At 46.4% G+C, this 14,676-nt stretch overlaps 1 protein-coding gene across 5 annotated transcripts; it reads left to right on the forward strand.

Moving 5' to 3' along the window:
• The first annotated feature begins 604 nt into the window (after positions 1–604).
• On the forward strand, positions 605–13,595 carry NCOA4 (nuclear receptor coactivator 4). 5 transcript variants are annotated; one of them, XM_040605404.1, is made up of 10 exons: positions 605–715; positions 6,495–6,654; positions 7,114–7,254; positions 7,375–7,463; positions 7,970–8,078; positions 8,663–8,734; positions 9,417–9,569; positions 9,795–10,805; positions 11,164–11,253; positions 11,830–13,595. In XM_040605404.1, exons 2-10 carry the CDS (start codon positions 6,514–6,516, stop codon positions 11,833–11,835), a joined length of 1,812 nt encoding a protein of 603 aa, XP_040461338.1. In that variant the 5' UTR covers positions 605–715; positions 6,495–6,513; the 3' UTR covers positions 11,836–13,595. The 5 variants fall into 5 exon arrangements, with proteins under 5 accessions (XP_040461338.1, XP_040461341.1, XP_040461340.1 ...); XM_040605407.1 differs by lacking the exon at positions 605–715 and adding an exon at positions 1,159–1,328; XM_040605406.1 differs by lacking the exon at positions 605–715 and adding an exon at positions 2,804–3,297.
• Positions 13,596–14,676: the final 1,081 nt, after the last annotated feature.

Below are 14,676 nucleotides of genomic sequence, written 5' to 3' on the forward strand. Positions count from 1 at the left end.
TGGCCATGGCCTGTGCAGGGCTGAGGGAGCCGGGCAGCCCTCCCGCTGCCTGCCGGGTACCCCAGCTGCTGGGCAGCTCTCCCACCACCACAGGGAAAACGGGGGAGGGGAGGATGGAGGGGGCACGCCAGGGATCACGAGCTGCAAGGGCTCTTCCTGGGGCAGAGGCTCTGGTGGGGCAGGGCTGCCGGCTTTGCGTGGGGTGAGGGGTGCTGAGGCCCGTCTCCGGCCTGCCGTGGGCCGCACCGGTGCTGGGAAGCTCATGGGTCCGCCAGCTTGGTGTCTTCACCAGCACCAAGGCCTTCCCACCCTGGCTGGAGGCCGCACGCCGCCATGGCGGGCCCTGAGGTTTGTGTGGGACAGAGGTGTCGAGGCCACGAGCCGTGCTGCTGCGGGCCTGTCTGACAGGATTTGCTGTGCTGGGTTTGCTGCGATTCACGGTGTTTGGCTGCTTTGTGGAACAGCACCCACACACACACAGCCCGCTCCTTGCCCCGCTCCGCCTGCGTGCTGCCCCCTTCACCGCCCTCCGCCTGCGCGCCCTCGGGCCGCCCCCGCTCCCTGCCCCCGTTGCCATGGCGGCGCCCCGCCCGGCCGCGCAGGCTCTCCGCCGCGCTGCCAGGGGGCGGGCGGGCCGGCGCTCTCGCGAGAGCGGCCCTTGCTGGCCGGGCAGCCGCGGCGGCGCTGGGTTGAGGGGACGCCGCGCCGGGCGCCGGTAAGCGGCACCGCGGGGGCGGGCGGTGGCAGGGCCGGGCCCCCCCCGCGGGCCGGGCCGGGCCGGGCCGGGCCGGCGGCGGTTGCGCGCCAGCGGGGACGGACACGCGTTACCGTGCGGCGGGCGGGTGGTGGTGGTGAGGGGGGGCCGGTGGTGCGGTTAGTTTCTGTGGGGGCTTTCTCTGGCGGTGCCGCCGTCGCCGCCTGCCGCAGCCCGCTGGACGGGCGGTCCGCGTTGTCCGGGTGTGGCGGCTGCACCCCCGCGGGCCGGGGCTCCGCGCAGGCGGGCGGCGAGGCCGGCGGGGCGCGGGGCCGCCGCGGGGTGAGGTGCCGGGCCCGCCGCGGGGCCACCCGCCAGCAGCCGGCGGGAAGTCGCCCGGGCCCGCCCGGCGGGGGTCGGCATGGCCGGGCGGGGCGGTCCGGGAATCGGCATTCGGTGGTGGAGGGCTGACAGTGATCGGATACGAAGACAAGGTGGATTTTTTTTTTTTTTTTTCTCACGAATCTCGCTTCCTTCTTATGCCTGTGAGGGGTTGAGCCGCTAGCACTCCTAAAGTCATCTCACCCCTAAACTGAAAAGTCAGAATCTTGTGTCAGCGCTTGTCAAAGGTTGTGTAAGTATTAACAGCCGGGGTTAGAAACGATCAGGAGTTGTTGTACACCATGCTTACCGACAGGTTGAAAAACCGGCGTTGTTAGGTGGTTGGTAAGTGGTTCGAGCCAGAGCTTTCAGGGATTTTGTCAGGCCTTCTTTCAGCTTTAACCTCAGTAATTGTGGCTGGGGTTAAAGGGAAAAGCCGACGGAGCAAAAAGATTGTCCTCCACTGGGGTTTCTTCCATTGGGGTTTTAGGTAAGGCATGCATCATGGGAGGGGAAGGAAGCTGACAGTCAAGTAAAAAAAATAGGGTTCAGAACTCTGCAAGTGCATAACGTTATGTTGATGGATATACAAAGAGCGTGGCAGTGCTATCTTAGGGGCTTATCAATTGTTTTCCAAAGGGTTTTAAATGCAAAAGTCAGAAGGATAGATGTGTTGTAATATAAAACCTGTGTTAAGGTAACAGTGGTCTTTTCCACTCTGGAAGATCTACTTTGGTGTTGTATGCAATTATGGCACCATGATTTCAGGCTTTTGTATTCAGATATTTTGTGATTGTACTTTATGTGCCTGCTGTGCTGTCCTTTAAAAAAAAAAATGTTTACGATGGATAGAATAAAGCGATGATCAGACCTCTTGTCTCAGCTGCACTGGTAACTTGCGACTCTTCAGAACCCAGCTCTGGTGAAGAAGTCTTGGTATCTGTACTTTGTGCGCTGAGCGGCCTCTTCCAAGGCTAAAATAGGCTGAAAAGGCAGTTGCATGTGTTCCGGTCTGTGGCCCAGATCCAGTACAGTGCAGGCAGGTGAAAACTGCTTGAATTTTAGGAAAATGTATTACCTGGAACTTTTTCCCCTTATAATTCCTTAAGGTGTTAATTTCACTTTGTCTTTTACTCAGAACTGTTAGAGGTCATTTTTTCTGCTTGTGGCTTACAAAACAGGGTGTTACATATTGTTTTGGAGGAAAATAATCCTCCCAGCAGAAGGTCCACGAAGGTCCTGGGTTGCGAGGCTGATGCTGTACTGTATAAAATGCTTGTTATGTTTGGATGCAAATGGAAATTTCTGAGATTCAGCTTGTGTACTTACAGTACTTCACTCTCTGACCACAACTCCCACGTACCTAATTTGGGATGGTACTTCAGAAGAACTACTGTTTTTTGGTGGAGTAAATGGAGACTAAGCGTGATTCCAGTTCTAACAAGCCAGCTGGTTTTAAAACCGCATGAAGTCAGGTCAGAGAGACCTTTCGGACAGCCTTGGCCTGCCAGCTGAAAGAAGTCTTTCCGCATTTATAAATAGAGCCTGTTCGATGTGAGGTTTTGTTCCGGGCACGGCCATCTTTTTGAGGTTATTCAACACTCGTTTGAAATGGAAAACAATGATCTTCCCGGGGGTGGCTGGGCTGAAAGGCTGGTAAAACCAGTTTTCTGCTGGCTGGTTAGCAGCTTGCGTGGGCGAGGGAGGCTTGCCCCCTCCCCTGTGCCCCAGCCACGTGGGATTTAATGAAAATGGAAAAGATGATTTTTGTCCAGCAGTTTCTGATCTACAAATAAAAGCAAAAGAAGACACCTCGGGAGTAGAGGGCAGGCAGCTTATTGAAGACTGGAGGTTGTGCTGAGCACCAGGAGAAGTGATACAGTGACCAGGAGTCTGGGCTGCAGGGTCTTGGTGGTGACAGCTCCCCGGCAAGGCTTTTGGGTGTCAGCAGACAAATTTTTTTCCCTAAAGGCCACCGGTTATTTTGCGAATAGAGACAGTATTACCATCTTCCTGCCTCATTTGGGCGGTTCTTTCGGTTTCATCGCTGTAACATTTTAACTGATTACGTGCAGACACGTACCTCTGCTTTCCTCGCCTGCGTGCGGGAGCGTGGAGCGAGAGCAGATAAGGGCTGTGTGCGCGTCGGTCTCGGTTGGGGCCCTCCGGACCTGGCCACAGCCCAGCCGTTTGTTAGCAGAAGGATTGCTGGAACATCCCAGGTGCCGTGCCGTGCCGGGGAGCCTCGCTGCGGGGTCTGGGTGCGCCCGGGCACGGGGAGGGGTATCTCATGTGGCCGGGGTGGAGGCTCGCAGCCCCTTGTAGCCCTCCTTGCTGCGGAAGCGCCGCGGGCTGGAGGCCTGCGCGCTCGGGTGCGCTCTGCTGCATCGCCTGTGTGAAAAAGGCGCATTGCCACAGCGCTGAAGTTGCAAGACATCGCGGGTTTGTTGCAAAACGCTGCGGTTCTGCGGTTTGAGCTGCCGGGGGGATGCTAGGAGGCTCTCGGCGCGCTAGAGGACGGGGGAGGGGAGCGCGGCTGGGGCTCTGCCGCCGCCCCCTCGCCGGGCGGGGGTAAGATGGCCGTACCGGGGCCCGGCCCCCCCGCGCCCCCCCGGGGCGGCTCCGGCGCCTCCCCCGGCCGCTGCCGACGTGCGGGCGCGCCGTGGCGCCGTGGCCGCGGGGCGGGGCGCGGGCTGGCGGCCCCGATAAAGCGCGGGCGGCGCCGCAGGGGGCCGCGGTGGGCTGCCCGCCGAGCCCCCGCCTGCCTCGCCTCCGTCGGCGGAATTTGGAGCGGATTCTGCAGCGGGGCTGAAGGCAGCTGCGCGTTCGGGGGCCGTGCTTGTGCGGGATGGAAGGCTGCGAACGGCAGCAGCTTTATAAGCAGGCCGCTGCTGGGTTGCTGCCCTCGCTCGGAAAGTAAGTGCAAGCCCGGCGATGGGGAGGGGCATGTGTGTGTGTGTGTGCGCGCGCCTGTGCATCCCGTGGTACCCGCGGGGGGATGCTCCGTGCGGGTGGGAACACTTCGGTGGCGTGGAATTTGCCAAAAATGATGCCTCTGTATTGCAGCTGTGTACGCAGTTGCAGACGTGATCTTGGGTGTCTTGAACCCCTACTGCTGTTTGGTGGTACTTGCACAGCAAGGAAGTAGGTGATTACCCCCACTTGTTTTCCTTAGAGGCCTGCAAAAACTGGGAAGGGTGGAGTGACTCTTCCTCAACTGTAACGTGAGTTTTATTGGCTACTGACAAAGCATAAGAACAGCTGTTTTACAAGAGCTGGCTGACAGGAGGAAAGCAGCATTCATTCTTTTTGTATACATTTCGGAAAGCAACTCTTCCAAGCAAATGAAAAAGCAGAAAAGCAATAAACACAAGTATTTTCAGAGATAGAGGAGAATGTGTAAGTTTCTTACATCTGACTGTCCCAGTATGTAGTTGCTAATGCAGTGTGAAAAAGTAGTATTTCTTCAGATACTTAGCCCAGTTCCCTCGAGGCATAAACTCAGAAAACACATAAATGGTAATGCGGCATACATTGGACTTGGCATTTGTAGATACACAGCTCAGCATAGTTTTCACAATTTTAAGTACGTTATCTGCTGTGCAAGCCAACATGGCAATTACGTTTAGCTTTTCAGACTTTGACTCGGTTGTTACATAGAAGTGTGATGAATAAAATAATGAAGAACAATAGGATTTTTTTGTTGACTTTTGAGTATCTGATAGCTCTTAATATATCTAACGCCTTGGTTTTCTTGGCTGGCTATATCTCTGCCTTTGCACTAATACTTTTAGGTTGCATCTGAGAGCTAGGGCTCCCGCTTATGCTTTCCTGTAGGTTGTACATGAGAGAGTTGATAAGCCAGATAAAATCTGGGGGAGGGGTGTTGTAAACAGAAAGCTTACTTTTTATTGAACATCAGTGGCAAGGTGAAGGTCATGAAATCTTGCAGTATTGAACCTGTGAATGTGTTACAGAGTATGCAAATACAAAGACGAAACTGACATTCATAGCATGGAATGGAAAATGATGTATTTTGGACTTCTGCACTTTGTCTAATTTGGTGTAGAATTAACATAAACTTAAAAAATAAATTCAAGGTCACTTCTCTTCTGGTTTTGCTCTGAACTTCCTAGAAGGTGAGATGTTACGTCAAGAATGGAATTGAGTTTTGTACGGGGGCTTGGCATGGCTTTGGTGCCTGCTCCATTTCTCATGGCTGGGGGCACCTGGGAGATGGGAAGCCCATGGTGTGGAGGGAACTAAGGGAGATGCAGCCTCTGCCGCTGCCTCACAGCGAACCTTGCTTTTCCTGCCAGATTCCACTTGTGAGCCACTCCCGGCCCTCTGCTCTCTGATGTACACAACTTGCATGTATCTGGTGGGCCTTGGCTATAGAAGGATTTTTGGGTTGCAGTTTATATGGTCATGGGGCTCAGAAATCACAGGCTGAATAGCTGCTCAGTAACACAAGCTCCATGGTCACCTTGTCATATTCAAAATACTCTTTCAGTTCCCTCCAGAGGAGTGGTAAAATCTGTGAAATATTTAGATTGGCATATGTGTACACTTCTAATCAACTCTGCTGGGAATTTCTGTAGCTGTCATTGCTGAAGACTTGGTTTTAAATAGAATGTTTGCTACAAATGTTTAATTAGTGCTTCAGGAATCCCATGAAACCAACAGGAGAACTGAAACAAAATATCTGCCATTTAGGAAAAATGCTTATATTGATGCTTCCCACTTTTACTAAATATTCATATTTAGCTTTTTTCCCCTTAACTTGCAGACTCCTTAACAGTGTAACTTGAGTAGAAATTCTGTATCTGAGCTCCTTTTACTTGAGGATATGCTGAAGCTAAGTTACCACAGCAGTGACCAGGACAAAAGTAATGGGCAGCTGCTCTCAGTTTTGACCTTTGCAGCTTAGTAAAGAGTGATCTGTCAACACTTGGGTTTTCAGTCGATCAAACGATATTAGAAGTTTTCTCATTCATGGGAGCCAGTTCATTTGCCTGCAGCTGAAAAAAGGGTGACTGAAACATTTCCTGGCCCTTGCCAGGCCGTTCTACCCCAGCTCCGGCAGAGCTGTGGAACCTTGCCTCAGCTGCTGGAGTTTGCTGGCTAAACATAAAAGCTGCAGAGGAGGATTGCCTAAGTGCCTGTGGTTGAAGCTGTTGTCAAATATGTGTTGGTTTTCCTTCGATTGTGCAAATTCCATGGGCCGAAGTGTTTGAGAGACCATTGTTGCTCCTGGAGAAAGCTTTATCTGTGTTTAGAAAACTTGCATTGGTGTAGGGTCTTAGCAGATCTTTTGTTCACCTTTATAGTGAAGTAGAACAGATGGTTCTTCATATGATGCCCTTCCTCTTCCATTAAAGAGGAATAGAAACTTAAGATTTATTTTTTTTTTATTCAGTTTTAGGAACACTTCAAGAATGAGTCCAACACAAGATAGAAGTAGAAGCTCCTGCAGCAGCGAGCCTCTGGCAAAGTGCCTTCAAGCAAAGAAGGACTTGGAAACAGCTATATCTGGAATTGTCAAAGCTGAACAACAGATTAAAGAGAACTGGCGGGAGGTAACTTCAAATTCTTTTTTTAAAAAATATGTTTTAATAACTAACATGGCTTTAATGCCAGTTTTTATTATTCCAGAGTACTTCCTATTACGGTGATGGTGTGAAATTTCCCTAGAGACTTGCAAACATCTTGCTGTGTAATTTGGTCGTGCTCTTGATAAAGGTATTCCTGTATTACTAGCTTAGGCACGCAGAATTCCCTAAAGCTGTTGGTTGAAACACCCGTATAGAGAGATACTGCAAGTGACATTGTTCTTTGGTACTTCTTTAAAGGTAGCCGTGGAACTTTTACTAACTTGAGTCATGTGGTGCTCTGGGTGACTGTGGTTAGCTCTTGAGAAATAAATTGCTCCAAAAATAACACTTATCTATGACAAATACTATCTTGCAATTGGTGCAGCATATGCTTGTTCATCCAGTTTGACAGATGTTCTAGAAACGGTACCTGTTACCTTACAGGTAAAAGCGAAGATTCACAGCCACATAAGCCGCCACCTGGAATGCCTGCGCAGCCGTGAGGTTTGGCTGTTTGAGCAGGTGGATCTCATCCAGCAGCTGAAGGAGGAGGCACTGCAGCAGCAAGCGCAGCAGCTCTATTGGGTAAGGTTGGGTTGTAAATTGTTGCACTGGCATTTTGAAGTAAACTTTGTCCTTGCAAGTATTTTCTCAGTTTTACTCTTAGAAGCCAAAACAGTAACATGTGTTTTGTGTTCCATCCAGTACTTGGGACAATTCAATTGTCTTATTCATCAGCTGGAGCGTTCCTGTAGTAACGAACTAGCAAACCAGATTTCAGCTTGCTTGGAGAGGTAAATACATTTTATGGTGCAAATGAATTGGTATTTATTTTGACTCACAAATTTAATCTGATTTTTGATTCTAATAGATCTAACTCACTGTTTCTACATTTTTAATGGTTTCTGGAAATAAGATCTTCAAAGCAGTCCGAGATAGGATTCCACTCATCTTTTTTATCTTTGACTGGAAGTACAGGGCTATAAAGAGCAGGGGAGGTACTCATTTGTGCAGAGTATTTCAAATGTTTAGTTGTTGATGGCAGTTAAAGTAAGAAGGAGAAACTTGGTTTTTGCTGTCTCTTCGTTCTGTTCTTGGTTTGTGGATCCTCTTTATTTGTGTTTGTGAGGGACATCTTTATTTTTATGTGTGTATTAGAAGTCTTTTTGTTACCTAATTAATACCAAGTCAGCTTGGAATTCTTTTTATGAAATAATGGACTGATTGCTAAAACATGACAGATGAAGAAGATTGTAATTTTTTTTTTTTTCTTTCTGCAACTACCACCTTACTCTTTCAGACTGGAAAGTCTTACTCTTAAACCAGAGGAGTCTTCCATCCTGAATTTTGAGGCTGACACATCTTACCTTCGCCAGGCTATTACCTCATTTGGTTCAATTAAAACGATGGTGAGCACTAAGGCTTTCCTGGGTTGGAATACTTGGAAAAAAATATCTTTTTTTAGAGGCAATAGTGTGATATACTCAAAGTGATATTTCTACTTTTAGTTACACCTTGTATGGATCTTGTGTGTGAGTCATATAGTTTTAGCTGTATAATATACATGTGATGGTTTATTAATTATTGCATGTAGTTGATCGAACTTAGCTCTAGTTATGTACATGTTACTTTAATAGATTTTGGCAGAGACTGAGGGAACAGTGGTTGTATTCTTACTCCAGCAACTGAAAATTAATGCTACGGTATTCTTTAGATATTAATAGTTATACGTTGTAGATGGCTTGCTGTGATAAAATTATTTTGGGATTCTTAGGTAAGCACAGTATTTCCTGTATTATTGGAGATAATTCTCTTAAAGTGGGCTGAAGGTAGTAAATCTTTCTCCATTCTGTTTTTAAATGTTGGGAAAATAGTTAGCCACAAAGAACTGACCAGTTGTAACTGTGCTTTATTTCTACTTTATTGTAGAATTAATCCTAGAAACTAAACAAAATTGACATGTAAATTAACTTTTACTTTATTTACATTACAGCAAACTTCTGAGAGAGAGAATACTTCTCCCTGGTTCCCAGGGCAGAATTGTGCCCTGATGAACTGCGAGCAGGTAAGGTTAAGATCTTACCTGTATCTGAAAGTTTAGTTGTATTAAAGGAAAAAGAGTAACTTGAGCACAGTATGTTAGCTTGCCTGAGTAATGACCTCTGTTTGTTTGTTAAGAAGTTTGAGAAGTCAGTAACAGTCACTGCGGTGAGCGTTAGTGATCTGATGTTCTAGCTGCTCCAGGAACAGGCATGCAAGAACATAGTATGAAAGTGAATTTGGATTGTGACTGTCAGTCAGAGTTTTTTAAGTGACCGTTCCTTGATGTTGTCAAGCCAGGACTTGGAACTATCCAATTCCTTTTAATGCAGAAATTAGTGGGAAATCTTACATTGGGCTCTGCACAGAAACAGCATCAGTGAAGGAGGGTGGCAAATTAGTCATGGGAGTTGTGGTCAAAAGGAGGGTTATGGCTGGATTACACGTATCAGAACTGTGCATTGTAGAAGTTGTCGCTTCCCGTTTTTGTCCTTTATTCTCTGAAGAATCTGGGATCACAAAAATAGCTATCAGTGCGGTGGCTTAAAGTCATACAGGCGATGGAAGATTTACTTTTTTCTTAATTAGAAGGGACTGGGAGTTTTTTGGTTCAGAAGTGCTGATGCATGTTGAGTGTCTGTTTTGATGTTCACCATAGATTGCTTTGGCAATTAGACTGTCTCATAACTAAGAACATTCTTTCTCAGCAGAAGAAAGTCCCCCAGTGTGGGACAGTGAGTGCCTCACTTGCTGACTGGCTACTTGGAAGCAGACCTGCAGGTGTTTGCCAGGCTCCGTATGTTCCCAGCACCAATCTTGAAGAATGGGTTATGCAAAAATGCGTGTTAGAGCCCAGCCAGGTAAGCCTGTATGCACTAACCTAGTTTTTTAATAAAGGGGAAAATACTATGCGATCGCAGGCAGAATACGGTGGGAATTAAACCTTCTGTAATTCTCTTCTCTCTGCCTCATGCTCAGCTAACACTTCCGGGCTTACTATCAGAATGCTCCAAGTGGTAACTGCAAACGGTTACTGAACATTGTCTTTCAGTGTTAATAGATGTATTTCAATGTGTCTTTGCTAGGATTTAAATTCTTCCAAAGTCTGTTATTTTGAGGAAGCCTGGGGGAATCTGAAAGATTTGGAAAACTGGCTCCTGCAGAATCAACAGCGTGATGTTGCTGGGAAGACAGACTCCCCTGGCCACAAGGACTCCAGCTCTACTTTCAACTCATCCTTTTCCACTTTTGACAAGGTGGAGGAATTGGGATCCCTTGGACAAGAAGAGAGGGACCTTTCTGACTGGCTGCTTGCTCCTGACACAGAAAATGGAAGCAGTGCTTCAGATGAGAAATGGAAGTATGAATTTAAACCTTTTAGGGAAGAGTTTAATTTGAATGATTGGCTCCTCAAAGCTGAAACATGTACCAGTTGTCGCAGCAGCCAGATCAAGAGTGTGGAAATTGAGAACCTGGGAAATCTGAAGTGCCTGAATGAGCATCTTGACGGAAAGAAGTCACCCACAACATCTGCTGTAAATGCTTGGCTTCTTCAGCATCCCCAGGCCACATTTAAAGTGGAAGATGTGTGCAAAGCTAATGAGCTGTGTGCCAGCTTTTCAGAATGCGTGTGTGATGAAAACTGTGGAAAAGAGGCTCTGTGTAAATGGCTTCTGAAGAAAGAAGGGAAGGATAAAAATGGAGTTCCGGTCAGCCAGAAAGATGGTTCAAACTTCGAGCATGAGAAGACCAAGTCTGCTGCCAATACCTGGCTTAACCCCATGCAGCAGCTCACAGGGGAACCCATTAGTGCAGAGAAAGCAGATTATTCAGCAGAGATCGCAGAACCCTTGAAAGTATTGCTTGAAAGGCCTCTGACAAGCTGGCTAGCTAAGTCTGAGCACAAAGCAGAAAGTGCAGAAGAAAAGGCGAGTAGGGAAAAAGCAAATAATAGTTTCAAGAGTCCTTTCCTAGACCTCCTGGCTCCGTTCCATCTCCCCTTGAACGTAAGCAGTTGGGTGTTGGCTTCAAACAACCTAGAAAACGCTAACCCACCTCCAGTGGAAGATAAATGGCTTCTACGCAAGAAAGCGCAAGTGAGCATGTTTCTGTTACTGCTGTGTCTTAAGTCAATGTGCTGGGTTTATTGTTCTACTGAGTGTAATGCCTGCCTTCTCTTCCAAATTCATAGCTCTTCTGGATAATACTGACTTCGCAGTTTTTAGGTTTCATAGCTGTTTTAATGTTTTCAGTGTTTATTACTTAGTTACTTCAGTAGCTGAGGCCAGTGTTTAACGCAAAACGAGTTGGTATGTTTTACTAAATGAAGAAAGTATACATATCTAAGACTCGGAGGTCAGTTTTATTTTCTTTTTGAACACTTGACAGAATTTGAAGATACTTCAGAATGTATTTCTGTTTGGATATCAGTAATTAATGTGACTTCTCTTTCAGGACTTTGGCCTTCCTACAGTTTGTGACCTTTTTGCTTGTATGAAACTCAATGGAGATAAAGAAAAATGGCTGTATCGGACTCCTTTACAGGTAGGATGCACAGAATGTGTTAGAATAGCTGAGCCTAAGCAGGACTTGGGGGTACAGAATACAGACACTGGCAGCTGTCACCTTCAGAGTTCTCTAAATGTAAAGTTTAACAGCATTGTGACTTCCTTCCCATATACCTTTTTAACAGCTTGGACCATTCTACTTGGTCATTATTCCTCCTCTTTTTATCACAAGCCAGGGAGAGAGCTCATTTATGTTCTTGAGTAAACCACTCTTTAACTGATTGGCACTTAATGAAATCGTAGTAACTTCTGCTGTAACTAGAAGGTGCAATTAATGTCCGAATTTCCAGGCAGCTTCTTTCTTATTTTGGTAATGTATTTACAGCTGATGTCATGTTTTTCCTTTTTTGCTGAGATAACTCCTTATCATTGTGTTGGAAATTAATGAAAAAAGTCCTTAGCAGGCATACTTCAAACCCTAAAAGGCAAGATACTCAGTTCTGTATTTTAATATGAGCCCCCTGCCCCGCTCCAGATGTCTTGTACATGTTTTTTTTCCCAAGTGTTGCTTTCTGTTTATCAAAGGTAATAACCCCATTTTAATTTTTTTTAGATGTGAAGAACTGAAGCATCAAAATTGTCCCCTTCATAATGATCGATCGCACATCACACTGAATGACTGCAGCCAGCTGAATTCTTGTGTTTTGTGTTTGGCCGCCTGCTTTTCTTCTAAAATTTTAACAAAAAGAAAGATTACTCATATAATAAAGTGATGGTGCAGAAGATGCCTTTTTGTTCTGATTAATTCTGAAATATAAACCCACTGAGCATAAGCAATCTGATACTATAGAGGTGTTAGTAAATTTGTATCTGTTATGGGACTACGTGAATCTTCTTTTAATGGGTTGTCACTTGAAATATGTTGAAGCCAGTGCAAGTATAAAGCAAAATCTCTCTGGTGCTGTGAAACGTCCACCTTTGGCAGTGACTTTGGAAGTGTCATTCATTTCAGCTGCTGCAACTTTGTCATGAGTTGGGTTCCAGCCTGCTGGGATTGCAAGATAATTTGGGCTGTATTTGGAAGCAATTTCTTTTATTGAGCAGTTTCTAACTTGAAAGGTTTCGTTTGCATCTTGTTTTGGTGCTGAATATGTGTAGTCCAGAGTTTGAAAAAGACACAGATTTATGGGACCTGACATGTGATGGGAGAATTGGTGACTTAGTTCTGAATGAGTATTTTTCTTGCAGATTTTTGAGCCATTCAGAGAACAGGGTAGGGTGATAATTTTCATGCGTCAGTAGATCAGATCCTACCATGTCCCCAGCATTTAATAACTATGTGAATTTCACTGAAAAAGCTGTGAGATGAAAAGAGTATGTGTCTGCTAGTTCTAAGCAATTCATGGCTAAACCACTGGAAAGCAGACATCTTAGCCACATAGTATTTAGAGGTAATATTTGGGAAGTTAAATGCTTTCTCATCAGATTGATGTTATGCTGTTTAATTGGGAGACACTAACTTGACAAACTGTGTGGCTCCCACTGATGCATTTGAAAGATATTTAAATCTGTGGATTTCCATGTTGTTATGCGTATGAAAGTGGGGTCGCGTAACTGATCCCTATAGCTGTGGCTATAACATGAGCAATGCCTCCTTAGGTATTTAGCATTTTGAGCCTGTAGGAAAGAGTGTGGAGATGTTAGATGGAAATGTGGATCACACCTGTCAGCTTGCATGAAAAACCATTAAGTTCCGTTGTTTCTGGTGCAGCTTGTACTCACTTAAATTGCTCTTAATGGTTATCGGATTAAGCTGCCTCTTCTCCCCATCCCTGCAGCCTGCCTGGGAATAGAAGTGATTTCAATTCTTCACAACCCTGTAGAAAAGAACTTACTAGCAAGATCCAACCTTGGTATTGTTTTGAAGTGTGAACACATTCCTGTCTGGTAGGACCTGTGCATTTATTTATAAGTAAGTTTTTAGTCAGTGAGGAAGATACTACACATCTGAAACCAGACCCCGAAAGGGCTTAACATCAGTGGAGCACTTGGGGCTTTCTGCGGGAAGAAGAAAGACATTTTTGAAGTTCCCTTTTCCCCTTGAACATGTCGTCATTGCTACATGGGAAGACTGCACTGTGACTAACTCCAGCAACAACCTATTTTGATTGGCAGTGGAACTTAACGAAGGTGACCGACGTGCAGCCCACCTCTTAACAATTCCTTGTAGTTGTCATTGTGTGCTACTTGGTCAGCTCATGAGCCTTTAAAACTTGGGGGTATGTATTCCTTTACTTACTCGACTGACTTGTTATCACTAATTGATATTTATGTAAAACATTGATTAGTCTTTTCCATTAAAAACTAATTGCAACCAAAGGGTGTGGTACATCTTCCTTGCGGGATGGTTAACAAAAAATGTTGCGGCGCGTTGCCTAGTTAAACTCTGGATGCTGCTGCAGCCGTGCTTGCGCCCCGTGCTGGATTCACATGCCTTTAGTTCTTTGTCTTGTCACTACCACAGCTGCGTGGAGCTGCACTGCCAAAGCCAGGGAGCCCAGGCACGAGCCCAGGCACCAGGCAGGAGCTCAATGGACAACACCTGACCATTGCCACACTGCGGCATGACACCTGGGATACATGGCCAGTGTGGCTACATCACCCAGCCTTTGCCCAGCTACTGTAAGAAACACAGATTTGGCCCAAACAACATGTTTCTTATTGCACTTAAATAATTCAGGAGGTTTTATATATTTTAGTAGCCTTCAGTCTTCTTTTTTCCCATGGCTGTAGAACACCTCTGGTCTAGCTGTGCAACTGGTAGTTAGTTGCTCTCCAGCTCTTGTGCTCTCCTGGTTTTTGAACACTGGGCTCCTGTGCGTTTTGTTCCTCCTTTAAGGATTTTCCATTCCTTTACAAACTCCAGGCTGCACTGTACCATGGAGAGAACAAATGGGCAAGAGCTTCCTTGTTAGAAGCACAGGCCAGTTTCCAGACTACACAAAGCTTCACTTAAAACAGACCGGTTTGCCATCTAGAATTTATTAAGCACAGGGGGTAACCTGTTAAAACACAAAAAAAGATTTTTCCCGACCCTTTTCAGTCCCAGATAAGCTCGAGGAACCACGAGCTGTGAACACTGACTGGATCATTTTTCTGCCCTAACGTACACTTGCCTCCTATCTTCAGAGGCAGCTTCTGCTTCATGGGGGAAGCTGGCAAGTCCTGCCACCTGACTAGTGGCTTTTCAACACATTCCCCCAGTTGTAAGAGAAGTCACCTGCTGACAGGGAATGGTGAAAGTAGTTTGCCTTTCTCTGTTCCAATGACTACACAGAAGCAGTTTTACAAGACTCAAAAAGCTTCTGTTAGACCTGTTGTCTCAGACTCCCTCACCTGCTGCTGCAGCATGGCAAGCTGTCTCGCATCTACCAGCAAAACTAGACACCGTGACTGGCCC

Source organism: Falco naumanni, chromosome 9 (assembly GCF_017639655.2).
Source record: "Falco naumanni isolate bFalNau1 chromosome 9, bFalNau1.pat, whole genome shotgun sequence".
NCBI lineage: Eukaryota > Metazoa > Chordata > Aves > Falconiformes > Falconidae > Falco > Falco naumanni.

Coding starts and splice junctions, on each gene's coding strand:
- NCOA4 (XM_040605405.1), top strand. CDS start 3,924: ATGGAAGGCTGCGAACGGCAGCAGCTTTATAAGCAGGCCGCTGCTGGG. Junction 8,079..8,662: donor TTGGTTCAATTAAAACGATG/GTGAGCACTAAG, acceptor TTTACATTACAG/CAAACTTCTGAGAGAGAGAA. Junction 8,735..9,416: donor CCCTGATGAACTGCGAGCAG/GTAAGGTTAAGA, acceptor ATTCTTTCTCAG/CAGAAGAAAGTCCCCCAGTG.